Source organism: Apostichopus japonicus, chromosome 20 (genome assembly GCF_037975245.1).
Source record: "Apostichopus japonicus isolate 1M-3 chromosome 20, ASM3797524v1, whole genome shotgun sequence".
NCBI lineage: Eukaryota > Metazoa > Echinodermata > Holothuroidea > Aspidochirotida > Stichopodidae > Apostichopus > Apostichopus japonicus.
The window spans coordinates 34,490,977-34,515,419 of NC_092580.1; the positions used below are offsets into that span (position 1 = coordinate 34,490,977).

Below are 24,443 nucleotides of genomic sequence, written 5' to 3' on the forward strand. Positions count from 1 at the left end.
GACGAATTATATAACTACTTTTTTTGTAGAAAATCGAAGCTACGAGAGCCGGAGGCCAAATGCCTCGGTGGAAGGGATGGGGTGGCAGGCATTAACTATTTTCTAAAAAGAAACATTTTTTCTGACAATTTACGGCGGACCTGACAATTATTTGGAGAGTCTATTTCCACTCCCACCCCCCCCCCCTTCCCCACTTTATTATATCTATGGGTACAGCTGATTAGTTTTCTCGATTTATTGCACTTTTGAATATTTATTTTACTCGATACAACACTGCAAAGTATTATCGTTGGAATAGTAACGAGAATATTCAAATGGAAAAAAAGGAGCGCACATTTTCTGCCAAGATGATGAGTTTCGAAAATGAATTTGTGCAAGGATTTAGTTGATCCAGATATCCAGCCTTAACTTTCAGAATTTTCGTCGGATTAATAAACTTGATCGCTGTAAATTCAGGTTATTTCTTACAAATAAATCTCAGTGTCAACTGGCAATTTATGTCACCCCAAAGAATGGTATCCCTACGAGTCGCCGCACAAACGGCTGTTGTCCCGGGTTGTCCCGGCTGCCAAGCACTGTAGCCCATCTCGGAGCCGTCCAACCAAGTGAACACGCCACTGACTCTCTTTAACCCAATAGTCGCTCGTCGGTTCCCAAAATGTTTCCAAATACCTTCAGCTATAAAGTCTTGTTCTACTTGGCTGAGTATCGAGACAAGATGGCAGGCTCTGCTATAATCACTCAAAGACTGACAAGTAGATTCCGCATCAGTTTGATTTAAGCGTTTGTCGACAAACAAGTAACAATGTTCAAGAAAAGGTAGCCAGGGCTTTTCGCATGAACATTTACCTGCCAGTGGTTCCAAATTTCCCAGCAGCAAAGTGAAAAGGATAATGTTTATGAAGATTGTAGTCTTTCGTCGGCTGTCTCGAAACATAGTTAGTTTCTGATGTTCTCTAAAACAAATCAAATATATATATATGTTTCATAATTCATGTCATGTTTATTTTTGACGGAGATCTGAGGTTGACTTTTTAAACGTGAATATGTCTTATTTTGAATGAAAGGGTCAGTTTTGATGTTAAACTTTGAACAGTTAAGAATTGGTTATACACACCAATATATATAGCTGATGACTGGCAAAGGAGGAGAAACTATAGTAATACCCGCCGCATCTTGTGAAGTCATTCAATTTCCTTCAAGGAAACTTCTGTTTCCACTTACTTTTTATGATTTCTATAAACCAAGGGTGGTCTGTGTCAAATTGATTGGTGAATACTAACTTGAAATTCTATATGGCACTAGCAGGACATCCATAGAATGATCTCGTATTATTTTGCAGTTAATTTTAGTTTATTAAGTTGCAGTATCGCATTACCATTATCGAATGGTAGAAGATATTCTGTTCTCTAAGTCTAACAAAATTACATCAGGACGATAGTTGTATAGACAAAACAAAACAGTCAAAGGATTCAAAATGAAAATAATATCTTATATTAAGTTTTGGGAGACACAAAATTACTGTCGCATATTATAATGATAAATTATTTACTAATGAAGACTAACAAATGTTTCTAACCACTTTATTTTTTAGTTAGTCCGAAAGTTGTCCTGTTATTTCTAAATATTACATGATTCGTCAAGTAAAACATTTTAATTTATATCACTTTAACAAATAGGGTTATGCATATGGTTACGGTTATAGTCTCTACGAAATGTTAAATGTTCTCTGGAATAACCTTGTTGAGTTCATTAGTTGGCAAGTTAATATTTTGTAACGAGTTGATGACTTCTTTTTAATTTAATGAGCAGTTAAGTATTATTTATTTATATTGCACATGGCAACACACCTTATACGCTTATTTCACCAATTACACTTTAATTAAAAAGGTATAATTATATCAATGATGTGGTGTCGAGCCGTCATTAATTAAAAATTAGAAGAGATCACGGATCTTAAACATTTTACAATTTAAAATAATTATATAATTTGTATGCGAAATTCTACATTTCTATCAGCTTAGTGTAAGCCTGATAAACAAAGTCTATTTTTGCGAAACATCGTTCATTGATATTTGCGCGTAAATATACAGGAATATAAATCGTTTAGTTTACAAAATGAAGCAAGTCATCAATTCGACATTTTTTTTTCTTTGCAAATAACCCTGCAAATGTCAATTTTTAAAAGAACCGAAGTAAACATTTTAACATTCAACATTTGATTGTATCATTTAAAACATTACTTACCGACGCGTTGAGACCGTTGTACCGCTGAACCCACCCACCCTCCCCCCCCCCCAAAAAAACACTTAGCAAATTGCTTATCTACTTCAAAAAACCTGTGGAGGTAAATGATTACAATTACACGTATTATATCAGGTACATCCCAGCCCACCCAACCCTTTCATAACTCATCATAGGGCTCCTTCTGTTTTATTTCAAAAGTGACTTAGTTGAGAAATGAAGAAAAATTAATTAGGAAGTGTTCTTTTACTGAGAAAATACTAACTAAAAGGTGTTATTGTGAGTTGAAATTTGCGGTGGGCTTCATCAAATCAAAGTCCCATCTCTCGCCACCCTCCACAGTGTGTCCCTACAACCCCCCCCCCCACCACTCCCCCACCCTAAATGAGCATTATACTCCACATTCTCTGCTCTAGAGAGCCTTTGTGTTGTACCAAAGGAAGGATCTATGATTTTGTTTTACGACACACGCTATGTCAAGCTTCCGTTCCTATATACAAACAGACGAAGCTAGACCAAAGAGGTCTGTAAAATTAATTTCATGCACATTCTAGATTAAACGACATTTTGTTTTAAATCTTACCTTGGCATTAAAATGATCGAAGCAGTTAAGAATCGCTTTATCACAATGATATGTGGATCTCCTTAATATATGTACACAGTGTAAGTTAATGTATATAGGACTTATGTTAAACACACTGCCAATTAGATCGGGTGTGCAAAATCCGAACAAATATGAGAGAAATACGGCAGCAACGCCCAGTAAATCCAAACATAGGCAATACAATGACCAAATGATCCCCAGATAAGCAGACCTTTGATGAGTTGTTTTCTTCAAAACCCTGTGTTTGATCGGGCCTGTTTTCGATCACGTTCTGGTTATATCGATCGCCTATAGAACTGCCGATTGAAGCAACAATACGAATTTATAGCACGATCCTTCCAGGCAATTAAATTGATAAAATGTTTGATTCAACCGACCGTAGAAGAAGGGACTTTATGTTAAGTTTAATATCTATTTATTTATCGATTCAATTTTTAATTATATATGTGGTATGAATGCTTATCTGCTGTAAGTTTGGGAGAGCGAACTGTGATTGGTTTCACTGTAAAATAATCTAAGTTGAAACACTTGTTAAGTATAGGCCTGTAGAGCTTGGGAACATAGGGAAATACAGTAAGCAACTTAATCAACTCTCTCAACGCCAGTCCTCTTACTATATGTATGTGTATATATTAGATCCTCCTGTAAGCATGAACTCGCGAAGAAGCCATCATTGGCTTATCAAAGCCGCAAGCTGACCGAAGTCAGTCTCTTACATTCATATTTAACGTCCATGATTATGAATTGTTAATTGTCAACAACTCTGAAACTAGACGACATACATTAATCTGGGAGTGACTCGAATACATGCTATACAGGTTGATAACCTATGATACGGAAGTGCATGAATGAGGATACTTGTAAGCAAGTCACCCAAGATAGAACCTGGGCACGAAATCCAAAGAACTTGAGCCACTGATCTCAACTCCAGTGCATAAAGAGTATACATAAGAAGCAGCCAGATTATAACATGTACTTGCAGCTGCTTTGCTAATACGATATGAATGTCATTGTGGGTGTTGTCTTAAGTATACAAGTGGTATTGTTGAAGATTCGGTCTGCTGCCATCTCGATCTTGTCTGCTTCTTTGTCGGTGAGGTTGTGCATTCGGAGTATCCGGAGGGTCTCCTTCAGGAAACCAGGGACGGGACCTGTTCCCTGAAGGTCTCAATGGTAGTGTTGAGGTTGGCTTCGGCTTCCTCCTGGATACCCCTGACGATATCTGCGTAGGTGGCGGCGTTGGTTTGAGCTGTGATGTTTGCCGGCGAGTGGATTAGTTGCTACTGCGATGCTGTCTTCTTGGGCATTGGTGTGGTTTGGGTTGTGTTGTTGGTTATCTTTGAAGCTGTCTTCTTTGGAGCTGGTTTCGATGGGGTCTGTTTTCTGGTGACTGATTTTTGTGGAGTTGGTTTCGCAGTAGCTGGCTTCGCAGTGGTTGGCTTTGTTAATGCAGGGGCGTATCCAGGGGGGGGCGCAACAGGCGCGCGCCCCCCCTATTGGCCGTCACCAAAAAAAAAAAAAAAAAAAAAAAAAATTGATGACGACCTTTATGTGAGATGTCGGTGATCGCTTAACCCCCACCCCCCTCCCGTATGCTTTATTTTTTGTTTGCCAAAAAAAGGTTCTGGCGAAGTTCGGCGGCATAATAGTTTTAGAAACATAGATGGTAATTGTGTTTGTATTATCACTATAAACACTAAATGACATGCCAGCCATACTAAATTGTGCATTTTGTGTCCATATTTACTGGAAATGTTGCTTATTATTAAGGTCGAAAAATGGATCACAAATGGCCATGGGCGGCGATCCTGGGTGGAGGGGGGATATATCCCCCCATGAAAATGGGTGGAGGGGATGTAATGCACCATATCCCCCCCCCCCCACCAAATGCCAGGGATAAGAATATTTTCATGCCTACATTTATGCATCTTCGTTAATGTACGGCTCTTTTTTAGCTTCATTTCTCGCCTACCATAAACGCAGTGCGATCTTTTCAAATAAAGCGTCTTTATAAAGCAAAAATAGTTGACTGTAGGCTTCATTGGCCCTATAACAACAAAATGTATTATTGCGCCCACGGTATTGATATAGTACATATATGCACCCTCATAGTATTCATATAGGCCCTATAGTAGGTCTACACACGTACATGTTCCCTCGAACAGCTGAGAATCTCATGTAACCAGGGTAATGCTTAATACACGTTTCACCTGGATGCCCTAGCAATCGGCACCTAGGAATGTAACTACATAATTGTGTATTGCATGTGTATAGGCCTATAATAGCCTGCATGAGGCCATTTTCTTCATCGAATAATATAACAGGGCTCTCGAACATTCTAACGTTGCGCCTGAAACAAGATTGACAGGGGCAATTTTCCCAAAATAACACCCGAAATTAAAAAAAAAAAGTATTTTGGATCCTGATTATGAGATATTTCGGACATGACATCTCTATTTTAAAGTTGGGTATATGCCGCTTGGAAACCTCGGGAAGTGCCGTTTCCGGCCATCTAGAGGGTTTGTTAATCCCAAAATTTTCTTGTACACTTCGCGCCAACCCATGGTGGCGCTACGCTTAGATAGTCAACAAGGTCATATCCCCCCCCCCCCCCACTCGGAAGTACGGATCGCCGCCCGTGCATATGACACCATTTTGCATTTCAGCCCTTCTTTGAAAGCAAAAATTGTACACCCCTCCCCTTAGACCCAACCCCCAGGACGGCGATCATTCATGCCTGGCGCCCCCCCTATTGGAAAATCCTGGATACGCCCCTGGTTAATGGTGATGAGGAACTGTTGCCAGAGGCTCCATGTTCACTGCTGGTCTTTCGGAGTTGGCGGTGGTACATCGGGCATCCTCTGTAGCTTTCAGTTGGCACACTTTGCCGCTTCTCGTGGAGAAGGCAAAGCGGGTGATGACCACCGCAACGAAGACTGGTACAGGTGCCTGCTCTGTGGCCTAGGGTTGTGCGGGATCCCGGTAGTCAAGTGAATCCCGGTATCCCGATCCCGGTATTGACTAATCCCGATCACAGTGCAATGTGTAACTACTACCGGTATTGGGAAAACAACCGGTTATTACATTCGTTTCGGTATCATTCCCGGGAATCCCGGACATAATAAAAATATCTACGTGTTACTATTTGAAATAAAGAAAACAAAACACGGTTTTTCTGTGTTCTTAGTTTGAATAATATCTGATCAACTTACGTACTGGCCTAGACTAGGCTATATATTAACAAATCAACTTTTCACGTAGTAATTTGGACGTAGGCTACAATAAATATCGAACGTTACTTGCGCTCAACATGTTACGGGACCTCAAAGTTATTCTGCAATTTTCGTTATTTATTCTTCCTTCAAACGATGATTGTCAAGGTTCCCATGTACAAAATCTTACCCTTATGCATTTCACCTTATTTTGTTATAATAATTTTAACGATTTTATAAATTTTGAGCCAAAACCGCAGGGAGTATATCCAGTTTAAATCCATCTTCGCACGGGACTGTATATTATTATAGCCTAGGATACGGTACTGGTACACAGCAGTGCAGTACTTGAGATTTTGATGCTGTAATGAAATGGATTCGTTTATTAATGCGGGGGGTTCCACGATGTCATTTATATTTATCTTTCGCTACTTTTTGAATTTTTAAGAACTTTTGTACGAAAGATTGATATTGCACGTATTCAGAGTATATTTCCTGGAGTAAACAACAGCCGATTAACGATAAAAATAAATCTGTACTATTCTTATGTATGTAGTTTGTAATACCGTATTTACGTAGCCCCTATGTTATATTCTAATTGTCTGAAGTTCCAAACACGTGGTGACTTGTTGATAGTTAAAAACTTTTCATTGTGAACTTTTGAACTTGAAGGGGTTGCCCTATTCCAATATCATGGAATAGTGGGGAAGTCCCAATTCATGTTTGTGTACGGATTACAAGTTTAATCCACGTGCGAACGTGTTAATCTAATATCGTACGTCGAGTGTGAATGAAGGATGGTGTGGGTTGCTTTTTTTCCAAGGTTTGTGCTTTTCTTTTGGAAGTGTATGTTAAAAAACAAAGGCCCTAATATAGCGTGTTTTTTTTATATATTTTTTTTTATAACCGTGCGTGTAAGAGTATGTACATAGCCTAGGCTATGCATATTGAATGTATGACATTGACAGTCTCGTAACTAAGTGCTTTGAACCGTAGATGAAAGTTGAGGAAAATACCGGTTGTAGTTATGATACCGGTATTCATGTTGCAACACTACCGGTTGTGTGAAATCCGACTACCGCACAACGCTACTGTGGCCAAAAGCTTGGCAGTTGTGGCATTGGGTTGGTTCGGTTGTTGTAGATACCGTTGGCTATGGCTTCAGATTTGCTACGTTGTTTGTTGAAGGTAACAGCAACTCTCCGGATCAGAATTTGAGTACCTTTTACACGGAAGCGGCGAGCGTTGATGACTTTCGTTGACTGGTGGTTGATCCCTATGATAATGGAGGTAGTTGAAAGGCATGTGGGTACGTTGATGATGAGAGCTACCATGTTAACTCATTGAGTTCCAGAAGAGGAACGAACTTCAGCAACTGGAATATCTCCCTTTATTCCATAATCAACAATTAAGGATGCGTGTTTAAGGGCCATCAAGGAACTCTATTATCCAATAGCTCAACTTGATTATTGAAGCACAGTAGCCAGAAGCACAGAAGCCAGAAGCACAGAAGCCACACTCAGCTCCTTTTGATGTGGAGGTGGAGACTACAACACATCAGCATCTTGGAGTTAATTTAAAAAAGTACCATGAAGTATTCAAGACAACATAAAAAAAATGAAAAAAAGAAAAAGAAACAAGAAATTAAGGTTTATTGAGCCAGGAATCTTGCCTTCACAGAAGCAATTTTTTATTCTTTACTAACTATTCTACAGAATGTGTATTGTTACATTTTTGTTCATTTACTGAGATTAATTTTCAATTCTACAGGAAACTTAAATGCAATGAAAAAGACAAACAGAAAAAAGAAAGAAATAAAAATATATTTATAGATAACAAGCGTGTAAGACTTGATTGTTTGTAACTGGCCAATGACAACACACGAAACGAAACAAACAAAACTAGACATAATAAATATTAATAAAGACTAAACAAAGTGAAAACTTTATAAACTCCACCAAATAATAATAATAACAATATGTAAATGCATCTCTATAAATTGGAAACATTTACTTATGAGGGAATTCTTTTTTTTTTTTTATTTCAATGAAAAATAAATTTTAATGATACAAGAAACATACAAATATATATGTACAAAAAACGGAGCGTAGCAAAAAGTGCAAAAATCAATTTTGTGGAAAAAGCTGCTCGATTTTAGGAAAATTTCTAATAATTTCAAAAGGGTGGTAGAAATTACTTTGGTCATGTATTAAACTTTTAGTGTCCAGATTATTACAACAACAGATATTTCAATTCAAGGAACATTTTGTGTTTTATAGGAAAACATAGAAAAGGGACTGATTTTGATTTGAAACATTGTATGAATTATGTGACAGACAATGGACAATGTTGCCTCATAGACTATCAAAGAATTCATGTTCATAGCTGGTTCAAATAACAATAACCTCCAATATAGCTTGTCAAAATGCCATTCAGGTAAATGATACATGGATTAAACAAGATATCAGAGAAAACAGTTCAAGTATGGCTAATAATATCACACTGAGAGTGCATTGAGTAACATACATGACAATTAAAGACTGTTTGCAAGACATAATATTAAAAACCTAGGCTGACAAGCTGGTAGTGTTTAAGTGTGTGACTTCCCATAGAAGCAAATTGTATGTTAACACTACGAGTGATACTACACTGTTCATCAGTGTTAACAGTTTTTCAGGAGATGTTGATTTTAAGAATAATGGCCCAAATCCGTTTTTAGATTGCCCAAATCTTTTAGGGTAAATCAGCTGATTATTAACCACAAGAACACAATGCATGTTGAGCATCACAATGTCAGTTTGAGCAAAGTTCATTAATATCAGTCATAACAGGTGTCTTAAAGAACCACCCACCACATCACCAAACCCCAGGACCACCCACCACATCACTTTAGATATATTCACCAGAATATGGATGTCTGATAATAAATCATGAATATTCATAGATTTCACACGGCATCTACAAAAACATCACATAACACAAAGCCTTATCATTTATCAGACAATTTCCATATCATAATATTGAATATTAATAGAGTTGACAGGGCATGTACAATAAACATCACATAACATGAAGCCTTATCATTTATCAGACAATTTCCATATCATAATATTGAATATTAATAGAGTTGACAGGGCATGTACAATAAACATCACATAACATGAAGCCTTATCATTTATCAGACAATTTCCATATCATAATATTGAATATTAATAGAGTTGACAGGGCATGTACAATAAACATCACATAACATGAAGCCTTATCGTTTATCAGACAATTTCCATATTGAATATTAATAGATTTGACAGGGCATGTACCATAAATATCACATAAAATGAAGCCTTATCATTTTTCATTTCCATATCATAATATTGAATATTCATATATCATTTGGAAAGCAATTAAATTGTCAAGTCTCAAACAATTATATCACCAACGATAAACAGAATGACCAAACATTTTAGATGAGCAATGTACGTCTATGATAGGTTTCTATGTTCATTGACACAATGGATTCACCATCACAATAATGGAAAGAACAACAGATAACCATTGAAGTAAACAACACAATATTATCCTTGAAGTGAACAACACAATATGATTCTTGAAGTGAACAAAACAATATGATCCTTGAAGTGAACAACACAATATGATCCTTGACGTATACAACACAATATGATCCTTGACGTATACAACACAATATGATTCTTGAAGTGACCAACACAATATGATCCTTGACGTATACAACACAATATGATCCTTGAAGTGAACACAATATGATTCTTGAAGTAAACCGCACACTATGATCCTTGAAGTGAACAACACAATATGATCCTTGAAGTGAACAACACAATATGATCGTTGAAGTGAACAAAACAATCCTAACATGGACAATTTAGGCATCAAATTTTCTTTTGAAGAGAAAAGGATAACACAACAGCAAGATTTTTATCATGGCACCGAAAGGTCTAATGAGAAAAAGAAAATAAATTAATGGAAAACATTTCTACTGTCCTCACCTGCTCCAGATACCATTACATCAAAATGATGTTCCACTCAGTTTATCCAGCAGACATAGTTATAACAAGGACATCTGGTATAATTAATGGGTCTGATTTGGTGTTATCCAGCAGACATAGTTATAACAAGGACATCTGGTATAATTAATGGGTCTGATTTGGTGTTATCTAGCAGACATAGTTATAACAAGGACATCTGGTATAATTAATGGGTCTGATTTAGTGTTATCCAGCAGACATAGTTATAACAAGGACATCTGGTATAATTAATGGGTCTGATTTAGTGTTATCTAGCAGACATAGTTATAACAAGGACATCTGGCATAATTAATGGGTCTGAAAAGTTCAAAAGCCTGCAAGAACAAAAATAATCTGCTATTACCAGAAGAGCATACAGAACAAACCTACATTGTATACTCTTTAATGACATATCTCACTCTATAATGAACTAAGTACATTAATGTCCATCCCATTCATCAACAAACATAACATTTCTTTGTAACTCATCCCAAGCAAAGTCAATGTTCAGACTCCAAACCTCCAAATCAGATTAAAGATAACACAACCAATGTTTTAAGACAGCATGAAGTGAATTAACAGCAATAGATGTCATGTGCAGAAATGATTAATACACACCATCTCTGATATCCTCAGCATAGAGAAGTTTCTTTTTTCCTTATCCATTCCAAGATTTAAAGAGATCATTCCGCTATGTTGTTAACTTTCCCCAAAATATGAAATGTCTTATTCTTTCATGATCTATTTTAAGTGTTTCTCTTTGAGATCAGACAATCCATTACTAGCTGAGCTGTGGAACTCAACACAAAAACTTCTACAAAAAACTTCTGTAACACAAAAACTTCTCCAAAAACCTCCACCCAGATCCCCCCCACCCACCCTCACTTCTTCCACCCACATCACAAGGTAGAACATATCTACAGCCAACTGCTCCTCTACTCTGTTGCAAAGTCAGACCACCTTGTCTCAAACCAACTAATGCCCATTCAAATCTCTCCACCATTTCCTAGCAACGCATAACAATATCTGCTTTTCCTACAAACATTTTATCCAAACTTCATTACAAGTTTACTGCCTTGATCCCCCACCCAGCAGCCAACTCCCCCACCCTGCAGCCAACTCCCCACCCTGCAGCCAATCCCCCACCCTGCAGCCAATCCCCACCCTGCAGCCAATCCCCCACCCCTCAGCCAACTCCCCCACCCCGCAGCCAACCCCCACCCCACAGCCAATCCCCACCCCGCAGCCAACTCCCCGCAGCCAACTCCCCACCTGCACCCTCCCCCACCCCTCAGCCAATCCCCCACCCTGCAGCCAATCCCCACCCCTTGCCACTGTAGAGTACTTCCAGAGACTAAAATGAGAGCCCATTTAATGTTACAGTAACTGAGCCGAGGCTATAGAGCAAGTAACAGCACAACTGGCCTCTAGTACCCACTGGTTTGAATCTATCCCATGGATGTTACAGTCACTCACCAGGTCCTACTCAGCTGGATACCCCGTGAGACCTATCTATAAAAGCCAGTAACAGCACAACTGGCCTCTAGTACCAACCAGCAAGTGTTACATATAATAATTCTTAAAGTTCAATAACAAAGTAGTATCTATCAATCTATACACACACAAAACAAATAGGAAAACAACAACTGACACAAAAAATATAGAAAGCTTAACATTTAGTTATAAAATAAACCACTGAAATACAGAATGCTTTAAATTAATGTGAATTTTCTTGTTTCTTGTTTATGTTTTAACTTGAACAAAATTATAATCTTTCTTTATTCTTCATTAAAGGCAGAATTGAAGTGAAATCACTAAAGCTTCTTTACTGTTTGTTTGTAATACTGCAATAAATGTGTAATCTGAAAATAAAACCAAAGCAGTTCCAATAACTGAAATAATAAATCTTAATGTTATCAACGTCAAAAACAAATATTTTTTCTCTCTTCCAGTCCCTGGAGTTTGAGCGATGGTTATATACTTTCTTTTTGCTAACTGATATATGAATTAATAACTCTCCCCTAACTCTATTCTCTTTCTCTATCAAAATGAAAACTCCCTCCAAACATGAGAATGCAAGAGCTTCACATTATATGCTACAAAATTCAAAGGAATATTTCTGACTTTTTCTGTCATAATGGACCACGCTTACCCTAACCAGCAACTGGTGATGTATGAAAGCTAAACACTACAACCGTACTACACTAACAGTTGTGTGGCAACTAATGGATCAACTACAAGCCTGAACGCTTCTTATGATTTACCTAAGCCTTGGTGTTATATGAAAGCTAAAACACTAACACCATATAACACTTACCACGGATATGGCAACTAATAAACTACAAGCCTACACCCTTACACGCAACTGGTGTTATATAAAAGCTTAGCAATACGACCGTATAACCCTATCTACAGGCCTGCGCGCTACTCAGAATTTACCCAAGCCTTGGTGTTTCTCAAAATTTTGAATGTTCAGCATTTTTGCAGAAGCTTTAACCATCTCAACCTGGGGTCCATCAATAAAGGGCCCACATGCAACAACTGTAACCAGGGCTCCATCAATAAAGGGCCCACATGCAACGACTCTAACCTGGGCTCCATCAATAAAGGGCCCACATGCAACAACTCTAACCAGGGCTCCATCAATAAAGGGCCCACATGCAACAACTCTAACCTGGGCTCCATCAATAAAGGGCCAACATGCAACAACTCTAACCAGGGCTCCATCAATAAAGGGCCCACATGCAACAACTCTAACTCTTGCAATGAACCCACAAAAAGTCAATTTACAAAGATAAAATATGAAGTCAAAGGAAGCAGAGCTAGTTCATGAAATACCTTTTGAGCATATCTTGATTTAACCAGTTTGTTTGACAAAGTTCTCATTTAAACTAAGGGTATTCTGAGTTAGCAAACACTACAAGTTTCTAACATGATAGTGAGTTAGTGACACTATGTGTTTCAGAATGGCACTGATATAGGGTATGTATCAGCTGAAACTATGACACTGAGTTAGCAAACACTACAAGTTTCTAACATGATAGTGAGTTAGTGTACACTATGAGTTTCAGAATGACACCGATATAGGGTATCAGCTGAAACTATGACACTGAGTTAGCAAACACTACAGTTTCTAACATGATAGTGAGTTAGCGTACACTATGAGTTAATGATATAGGGTATGTATCAGCTGAAACTATGACACTGAGTTAGCAAACACTACAAGTTTCTAACATGCTAGTGAGTAAGCGTACACTATGAGTTTCAGAATGGCACTGATACAGGGTATGTATCAGCTGAAACTATGACACTGAGTCAGCAAACACTACAAGTTTCTAACATGATAGTGAGTTAGCGTACACTATGAGTTTCAGAATGGCACTGATACAGGGTATGTATCAGCTGAAACTATGACACTGAGTTAGCAAACACTACAAGTTTCTAACATGATAGTGAGTTAGCGTACACTATGAGTTTCAGAATGGCACCGATATAGGGTATCAGCTGAAACTATGACACTGAGTTAGCAAATACTACAAGTTTCTAACATGATAGTGAGTTAGCGTACACTATGAGTTTCAGAATGGCACCGATATAGGGTATCAGCTGAAACTATGACACTGAGTTAGCAAACACTACAAGTTTCTAACATGATAGTGAGTTAGTGTACACTATGAGTTTCAGAATGACACCGATATAGGGTATCAGCTGAAACTATGACACTGAGTTAGCAAACACTACAAGTTTCTAACATGATAGTGAGTTAGTGTACACTATGAGTTTCTGAATGGCACCGATATAGGGTATCAGCTGAAACTATGACACTGAGTCAGCAAACACTACAAGTTTCTAACATGATAGTGAGTTAGTGTACACTATGAGTTTCAGAATGGCACTGATATAGGGTATGTATCAGCTGAAACTATGACACTGAGTTAGCAAACACTACAAGTTTCTAACATGATAGTGAGTTAGTGTACACTATGAGTTTCAGAATGACACCGATATAGGTTATCAGCTGAAACTATGACACTGAGTTAGCAAACACTACAAGTTTCTAACATGATAGTGAGTTAGCGTACACTATGAGTTTCAGAATGGCACTGATATAGGGTATGTATCAGCTGAAACTACAAGTTTCCATTATGATGTCACTCAACCACCACGCGGCACCAGCTTGAGATATCACAGAGTTTGGAAGCACTCAAACAGTTTATTTTCTCCTCCCTGAGGACATTAGACCAATTGAGTTTTCATTTGGAGAACACATGGCAAGCTAACCCCTCTGATTGGCTCTCAGTATATTGGCCATATCCAATCATGCACACTGAAACCTCAAAATAACACCTCAAAACAAAATTAAAAACTTCATATGGCAGGGGGCGTTTTACAAATATACAACAGCTCTTAATGAGCGAAAACCAAGAATGTGATAAGTAGTTAATTTCAGTAGCTGTTTCAACAATGATAAACAGTTTAAGGGCATTACCATACATCGGCACATTAAGCATGTTGAGTACAATTCTGTATTACTTCTACCAGAGTAAGCAAGATAAACCAGCGGTTACAGCCTCTCACTGTTTATGGTTTACTGTCTTCTTAAGACAAGCATTCCCTTGCGACTGCTGCCCTAGGTAGCCTCTCCACCAACTGATGGACGGTTTATAACTGACAAAGACTTTTGCAAGTTGTTGGAGGGCTTGATGGGGTTCAGTGCGTGGACAGCTTCCGGGAAGCGTGTGTGATAGCGCTCCAGTCTGAGAAACTTAACAGTGATCAACTTTCCTGCAGAGGAAGTGAAAATGGTTTTATGAGAGACACTATTTGGAATCATCAGCGAGGTTTGAGAAGAAAAGAACAATATAAAAATCGGAATCCAAAGAAACGAAAATAATAAACAAAATGTATTTTTCTATATTGAAACAGACCTATACAGTTCATTATCTTTACTGATAAAACTGGTTTCTATTGGTTTTAAATAATCTTTTAAATTTGATAATTTAATAAACTAAATAATCACAGCTTAAGTAATCACAGACCAAATTGTCATAGACTAAGTAACATTTAAGAGCTGAGGACACATAGTTGTATAAAGACTGGGGACACATAGTTGTATAAAGACTGGGGACACATAGTTGTATAAACACTGGGGACACATAGTAGTACAAACACTGGGGACACATAGTAGTATAAACACATAGTTGTATAAACACTGGGGTCACATAGTTATACAAACACTGGGAACACATAGTAGTATAACCACTGGGGACACATGGTTGTACAAACATTGGGGACATATTGTTGTATAAACACTGGGGACACATAGTAGTATAAACACTGGACACAGTTGTATAAACACTGGACACATAGTTGTATAAACACTGGGGACACATAGTAGTATAAACACTGGGGACACATAGGTGTATAAATACTGGGGACACAGTTGTATAAACACTGGTGACACAGTTGTATAAACACCGGGGACACAAAGTTGTATAAACACTGGGGACACATAGTTGTATAAACACTGGGGACACATAGTTGTATAAACACCGGGGACACATAGTTGTATAAACACTGGGGACACATAGTAGTATAAACACTGGGGAAACATAGTTGTATAAACACTGGGGACACATAGCAGTATAAACACTGGACACAGTTGTATAAACACTGGACACATAGTTGTATAAACACTGGGGACACATAGTAGTATAAACACTGGGGACACATAGGTGTATAAATACTGGGGACACAGTTGTATAAACACTGGTGACACAGTTGTATAAACACCGGGGACACAAAGTTGTATAAACACTGGGGACACATAGTTGTATAAACACTGGGGACACATAGTTGTATAAACACCGGGGACACATAGTTGTATAAACACTGGGGACACATAGTAGTATAAACACTGGGGAAACATAGTTGTATAAACACTGGGGACACATAGTTGTATAAACACAGGGGACACATAGTAGTATAAACACTGGGGACACAGTAGTACAAACACTGGGGACACATAGTTGTATAAACACTGGGGACACATAGTAGTATAAACACTGGGGACACAGTTGTATAAACACTGGGGACACATAGTTGTATAAACACAGGGGACACATAGTAGTATAAACACTGGGGAAACAGTTGTATAAACACTGGGGACACATAGCAGTATAAACACTGGGGACACAGTAGTACAAACACTGGGGACACAGTAGTACAAACACTGGGGACACATAGTTGTATAAACACTGGGGACACAGTTGTATAAACACTGGGGACACATAGTAGTACAAACACTGGGGACACAGTTGTATAAACACTGGGGACACATAGCAGTATAAACACTGGGGACACAGTAGTACAAACACTGGGGACACATAGTTGTATAAACACTGGGGACACAGTTGTATAAACACTGGGGACACATAGTTGTATAAACACCGGGGACACATAGTTGTATAAACACTGGGGACACATAGCAGTATAAACACTGGGGACACATAGTTGTATAAACACTGGGGACACATAGTTGTATAAACAATCAGGTCAGTTGTGACGGCACTGTGCTAGCATCTACCATGGATAAACTAGATCATCAACAATAACAATATAAAAGATTAAGACCCAACATTCCATCCCCCCATCCATTAATCCATAACCAATCCTGATATTGTTATTTCACTCAAAAACCTTGAAACTCTTCAGTCTAAAATGTGAGAGACTCACAAAGGTCTTACCATCAAACCAACTGCCGTGGAGCTTTCTGAAACCCTGGCCTGCCATCTCTGGACTGACAAACTTAACGTAGACACAACCCTGCAAAAAAGAAATGATACCAGGATATTCAGTGACCCTATGTATTCAGTGACCCTATGTATTCAGTGACCCTATGTATTCAGTGACATGTATTCAGTGACCCTATGTATTCAGTGACCCTATGTATTCAGTGACCCTATGTATTCAGTGACCCTATGTATTCAGTGACCCTTTGTATTCAGTGACCCTTTGTATTCAGCGACCCTATGTATTCAGTGACATTATGTATTCAGTGACCCTATGTATTCAGTGATCCTATGTTTTCGGTGACCCTATGCATTCAGTGACCCTATGCATACAGTGACCCTATGTATTCAGTGACCCTTTGTATTCAGCGACCCTATGTATTCAGTGACATTATGTATTCAGTGACCCTATGTATTCAGTGATCCTATGTTTTCGGTGACCCTATGCATTCAGTGACCCTATGCATACAGTGACCCTATGTATTCAGTGACCCTTGTATTCAGTGACCCTATGGATTCAGTGACATTATGTATTCTATCACAGTCTGCATAAGTTGCTACACCTCCAGGGGTGAATGTCATCTGAGCAAAGTCAAAGTTCAAAGATTGTTAAGGATATACTATAAAGATAGAACATAACAATAAAACCGCAAGTTGTGATTCTTCGGCACAGAGCTAACAATATTTCTATCACAGAGATTTTCACACTAAAAATAGTCATGGCACTTTTCCAAATTTCTCATGGCTTGATTGGCTGATATTCCCTTACCCATTGTCTGCAAACATTATTCCATCTTCAGTGCTCAATAAACGTAACGTATGATTTTAAACTGCAGCTACTTCTAACGTTAGTTTTCCATGTGTAAACATAGCAATGTTTGTGCTATAGGCTATCATAAGTGTGCACACAAATATCATAACATTAGGCCTTGCTGTCACAAGGTTTGACAAGAAGTGCACATGACACAACACTACCATTGCTTTGTCTTTGCAACTATCAAGTAATATTTTGAATCACTGCTTTGAACACAATTGCAATGATCAGTATTAAATGATGATCAGTCCAAAAGTGCAGTATTTTTCCGATGACATTTTCTGTCTAGACCATTGTTATATTTACGTGGATTTTGAAGATTCGCAGCGTATGCATGTAAGATTATCACAGAGGCTACTCAAGGGAGTCGTACCGTACAGTAGTATGCGTTGCAAACACTCCAGGCCTGTATATATGGCAACTAGTCTACTAAAGATAATTCCCACTTTTCAAAATGGCAGCCATTTTGTTTTTGCATTTTAGTTTTTTACTTGTCGTGTTTTATTTTATGCCTATCACTATATATATGATTTCCTTGCCCACAAGCTAATGTGCTGTGAGGGATCAATATAACTAACTATTGTTTGTTCATGTAGAGGAATTCTAATAACTAACTATTGTGTGTTCATGTAGAGGACTTCTAATAACTAACTATTGTGTGTTCATGTAGAGGAATTCTAAGAACTAACTATTTTGTGTTCATGTTGAGGAATTCCAATAACTAACTATTTTGTGTTCATGTAGAGGAATTCTAAGAACTAACTATTTTGTGTTCATGTCGAGGAATTCCAATAACTAACTATTTTGTGTTCATGTAGAGGAATTCTACGAACTAACTATTTTGTGTTCATGTCGAGGAATTCTAATAACTAACTATTGTGTGTTCATGTCGAGGAATTCTAAAATGTATGTTTTCAAGGCAGACTGCACGGACAGAAGTCTTCCAAGCAGATGCAAATTTTTTGAGCTGTTGCGACCCTGGGATTAAAGTTTTTAAAATCCTAGTACAGTACAGATCAATGTGGATATGATTAGTTTGATGTAAAGTTGGTGTAAAAGTTTTCCAAACCAGCTAACAAATAATGAATTTCCCAATTTTGATGAAACAGAACAGGTAGTCAAAGAGATGAAATATTGCCTGACCTCTGTAGAGTTTTTATCTGCTGCCACATGAACAATGCCATTATCGGCCCCACATCTCTCCATGACTGCATCCTCAATCACAATCTCCCAATGCTCACTGGATTCACTGAAGAAAATATTGAAAGTAAATTGAATTCAAAGTAATCAATAAACGTATAGTTTTATACAATACAGCAATCAATACTGCCCAAGACATATTAGAGTCAAGTATAAGCAAGTAAGGTTTGACTATTTGCAGCTCCAATACATATATATTTGTAAAGTAAATTATGCAGTGCACAGGGAGTACAGTAAGAAACACACACACAAATCACACGATGAGGCTTAGAGTAAGCAGTGGAGGTTTGGCGGTAGGGATTAATACAGTGTTCAAACCAAAGTCACTGAAGTTTGTCTCTTATCAAATGCTTGGTTCCTGTGTAAACCACTGCTATACATTTTTGGACTGGTATAGACAGTACCCCACATGTAGCTTATACAGTAAGCATACCACATGTAGTTCTACAGTAAGCATACTATATGTGGTTACACAGTAAGCATACCACATATGGTTCTACAGTAAGCATACTATATGTGGTTAGACAGTATCCCACATGTAGCTTATACAGTAAGCATACCACATGTAGTTCTACAGTAAGCATACTATATGTGGTTACACAGTAAGCATACCACATATGGTTCTACAGTAAGCATACTATATGTGGTTAGACAGTATCCCACATTTAGCTTATACAGTAAGCATACCACATGTGGTTATCCAGTAAGGATACTATATGTGGTTACACAGTAAGCTTACAACATGTGGTTATACAGTAAGCATACTATATGTGGTTAGACAGTACCCCACATGTAGCTATACAGTATGCATACCACATGTGGTTATCCAGTAAGGATACTATATGTGGTTACACAGTAAGCATACCACATGTGGTTATACAGTAAGTATACTGTACAGCAATGTTACTATGTACTATATGCTGATACTTACAGGGAAATGTCAAACATATTTCTTATCTTCAAACATTCTGTTGGAGAGTAAGACCTCATCTTCACAGCTGCCTCTGGATTATCAAATGCTAAACATAAACAGGAAAACAGAGCAGATATTTGAAATAAAATATATAAATTACATCAGTTACCCATACCTCCTCACCATACTCCTGGCTTAACCATTGTGTCAGCTACCCATGCCTCCTCACCATACTCCTGGCATAACCATTGGGCCAGCTAACCATGCCTCCTCGCCATACTCCTGGCATCACCATTGGGCCAGCTACCCATGCCTCCTCACCATATTCCTGGCATAACCATTGGGCCAGCTACCCATGCCTCCTCACCATACTCCTGGCATAACCATTGGGCCAGCTACCCATGCCTCCTCACCATACTCCTGGCATAACCATTGGGTCAGCTACCCATGCCTCCTCACCATACTCCTGGCATAACCATTGGGCCAGCTACCCATGCCTCCTCACCATACTCCTGGCATAACCATTGGGCCAGCTATCCATGCCTCCTCACCATACTCCTGGCATAACCATTGGGCCAGCTACCCATGCCTCCTCACCATACTCCTGGCATAACCATTGGGCCAGCTACCCATGCCTCCTCACCATACTCCTGGCATAACCATTGGGCCAGCTACCCATGCCTCCTCACCATACTCCTGGCATAACCATTGGGCCAGCTACCCATGCCTCCTCACCATATTCCTGGCATAACCATTGGGCCAGCTACCCATGCCTCCTCACCATACTCCTGGCATAACCATTGGGTCAGCTACCCATGCCTCCTCACCATACTCCTGGCATAACCATTGGGCCAGCTACCCATGCCTCCTCACCATACTCCTGGCATAACCATTGGGCCAGCTATCCATGCCTCCTCACCATACTCCTGGCATAACCATTGGGCCAGCTACCCATGCCTCCTCACCATACTCCTGGCATAACCATTGGGCCAGCTACCCATGCCTCCTCACCATACTCCTGGCATAACCATTGGGCCAGCTACCCATGCCTCCTCACCATACTCCTGGTTTACCATTGGGCCAGCTACCCATGCCTCCTCACCATACTCCTGGCATAACCATTGGGCCAGCTACCCATGCCTCCTCACCATACTCCTGGCATAACCATTGGGCCAGCTACCCATGCCTCCTCACCATACTCCTGGCATAACAATTGGGCCAGCTACCCATGCCTCCTCACCATACTCCTGGCATAACCATTGGGCCAGCTACCCATGCCTCCTCACCATACTCCTGGCATAACCATTGGGCCAGCTACCCATGCCTCCTCACCATACTCCTGGCATAACAATTGGGCCAGCTACCCATGCCTCCTCACCATACTCCTGGTTTACCATTGGGCCAGCTACCCATGCCTCCTCACCATACTCCTGGTTTACCATTGGGCCAGCTACCCATGCCTCCTCACCATACTCCTGGCATAACCATTGGGCCAGCTACCCATGCCTCCTCACCATACTCCTGGCATAACCATTGGGCCAGCTACCCATGCCTCCTCACCATACTCCTGGCATAACAATTGGGCCAGCTACCCATGCCTCCTCACCATACTCCTGGTTTACCATTGGGCCAGCTACCCATGCCTCCTCACCATACTCCTGGTTTACCATTGGGCCAGCTACCCATGCCTCCTCACCATACTCCTGGTTTACCATTGGGCCAGCTACCCATGCCTCCTCACCATACTCCTGGCATAACCATTGGGCCAGCTACCCATGCCTCCTCACCATACTCCTGGCATAACCATTGGGCCAGCTACCCATGCCTCCTCACCATACTCCTGGCATAACAATTGGGCCAGCTACCCATGCCTCCTCACCATACTCCTGGCATAACCATTGGGCCAGCTACCCATGCCTCCTCACCATACTCCTGGCATAACCATTGGGCCAGCTACCCATGCCTCCTCACCATACTCCTGGCATAACAATTGGGCCAGCTACCCATGCCTCCTCACCATACTCCTGGTTTACCATTGGGCCAGCTACCCATGCCTCCTCACCATACTCCTGGTTTACCATTGGGCCAGCTACCCATGCCTCCTCACCATACTCCTGGTTTACCATTGGGTCAGCTACCCATGCCTCCTCACCATACTCCTGGCATAACCATTGGGCCAGCTACCCATGCCTCCTCACCATACTCCTGGCATAACCATTGGGTCAGCTACCCATGCCTCCTCACCATACTCCTGGCATAACCATTGGGCCAGCTACCCATGCCTCCTCACCATACTCCTGGCATAACAATTGGGCCAGCTACCCATGCCTCCTCACCATACTCCTGGCATAACAATTGGGCCAGCTACCCATGCCTCCTCACCATACTCCTGGCATAACCATTGGGCCAGCTATCCATGCCTCCTCACCATACTCCTGGCATAACCATTGGGCCAGCTACCCATGCCTCCTCACCATACTCCTGGCATAACCATTGGGCCAGCTAACCATGCCTCCTCACCATACTCCTGGCATCACCATTGGGCCAGCTACCCATGCCTCCTCACCATACTCCTGGTTTACCATTGGGCCAGCTATCCATGCCTCCTCACCATACTCCTGGCATAACAATTGGGCCAGCTACCCATGCCTCCTCACCATACTCCTGGTTTACCATTGGGCCAGCTATCCATGCCTCCTCACCATACTCCTGGTTTACCATTGGGCCAGCTATCCATGCCTCCTCACCATACTCCTGGTTTACCATTGGGCCAGCTACCCTCCCGTCCCATCCTTATCATTATCTTCTACACTGTCAAGTACTATCATACTATTCACTTACTATACCATCAAATTCTTTGTTAAAAGAGTCCTTACCTGTTCCTTGCCAGACTTTCACCCTATTTGGATTGTATTCCTGAAAAGGAGAAAAAATTTAAACAAAATATATATATATCTGAAAGTCCTTGTGAAAACTAAGAGACATAAGACAATGGTTTACTTCACTTTAGCGTACATCAAAACTGAATCAAATGCCCTAGTTAATACCTAGAAGACACAATATTGTTCAACAATTACTGAAGTCAAAATAACAGTGGATGCTTGCCAATTCCATTACTGGGGCAAATGATGTTAGATGAGGCGATGGTGAGGCTTGGACCCATCGCCAGACTTGGAACTCTTCTCCCTCGATACGTTGGGTCTCTACTCGTACCCGAGATTCGTGAGTGTTGATAAACTGGACTGCCTTCTTCCAGATTCTTTCCTTTTTTTGCCTATGTGAATCAAAGAATGTTACAAGTATGACGTCAAAGAATGTTACAAGTATGACATTAAAGAATGTTCCAAGTACGTCGTCAAAGAATGTTACAAATATGATACTAAAGAATGTTACAAGTATGACGTCAAAGAATGTTACAAGTATGACGTCAAAGAATGTTACAAGTATGGCGTCAAAGAATGTTACAAGTATGACGTCAAAGAATGTTACAAGTATGACATTAAAGAATGTTCCAAGTACGTCGTCAAAGAATGTTACAAATATGATATTAAAGAATGTTACAAGTATGACATTAAAGAATGTTACAAGTATGACATTTAACAATGTTACAAATTTGCATTCTCTGACCGGGTCAAAAATCAGATTTCACAGTATTTGTCTGAGGCTATAATGTACTGCAAAACAGCTTAGGCAAAACAGTTGTCCAGCGACATGTATGTGGACAGAACTTGAATACATAATGCAAGCTTGTTTCAAGAGGATCAAGGTTTGATATTCATTGACTGATCTTGTAGAGAATCACCTATATTTCAACCAAAGACATGGTTTAAATTATGGAAAATATTCTGATGTTGGAAGAGGAAGATGTGTTTGGTTCTTTTGGTATATAATGCACTAATGACGACGATGGCCTTGAAGTTGTTACCTTTCAGCAGGTGCAATGATTGAATCCCGTATGTGAGGAATGGCTTGGTATGCATGGTTGTTCTTGGTATCATTCTGACATGCACGGTGATGTTTAGAAAGCATATCTAACAGACAAAAGGAAAATGTACCCAAGGTACAACAGAGTAAAGTAATCATCATAATTAATGGCCATATTAATCAGAAATGAATTGCTGCCATGACGGCAATTGGTTTCTATAGTGATGCTGCAAACAAACCTCTTATTGCAGCTATCCTTAATAATCCAAAAAAGGATAAAACATAATTAATATAATTAGGGATGCACCGGATATCCGGACTATCTGGCCGGATAGTGAGCAATTATCCGGTCCCGGTTCCGGCTGGATATTTTTCAAAATCAGCCGGATATTTTTCAAAATCTGGCCTGAATTATTCCTTAAAAAGGTGTTGGTATTACCTTAAATCAATGAAAACTATTCCAAAAATTAATAAAAACATTCAAAGTAAGGAAAAATTAGGTATAACATGTTTAATTTAATTTTCTCAATGGTCTGACCTAAGATTTGCTCCTTGTTTCATACTTCTACTTCTTATTAATGATTTTCTTTTGTGTAATGAAAAAATCTGGTTCCGGCCGGATCCAAAAAATTGGATCCGGTGCATCCCTAAATATAATGAAAGCAAAGTTACAATTTGTGCTACATTTCAATATCTGGTGTTAT

At 39.6% G+C, this 24,443-nt stretch overlaps 1 protein-coding gene across 1 annotated transcript in view; it reads right to left on the bottom strand.

Annotated features, from left to right (window-relative positions):
• Positions 1–12,664: 12,664 nt before the first annotated feature.
• The window catches only part of LOC139960874 (inner nuclear membrane protein Man1-like), a 32,646-nt gene continuing 20,867 nt past the window's right edge, over positions 12,665–24,443 (bottom strand). Inside the window, exons 9-15 of the mRNA XM_071959538.1 lie at positions 23,741–23,846; positions 22,921–23,089; positions 22,692–22,731; positions 19,834–19,921; positions 18,846–18,951; positions 16,844–16,922; positions 12,665–14,882 (exon numbers count right to left, since the gene is read on the bottom strand). Of these exons, the coding sequence (XP_071815639.1) occupies positions 14,728–14,882; positions 16,844–16,922; positions 18,846–18,951; positions 19,834–19,921; positions 22,692–22,731; positions 22,921–23,089; positions 23,741–23,846 (743 nt within the window). The 3' untranslated portion in view covers positions 12,665–14,727. The remainder of the gene's footprint in view (positions 14,883–16,843; positions 16,923–18,845; positions 18,952–19,833; positions 19,922–22,691; positions 22,732–22,920; positions 23,090–23,740; positions 23,847–24,443) is intronic.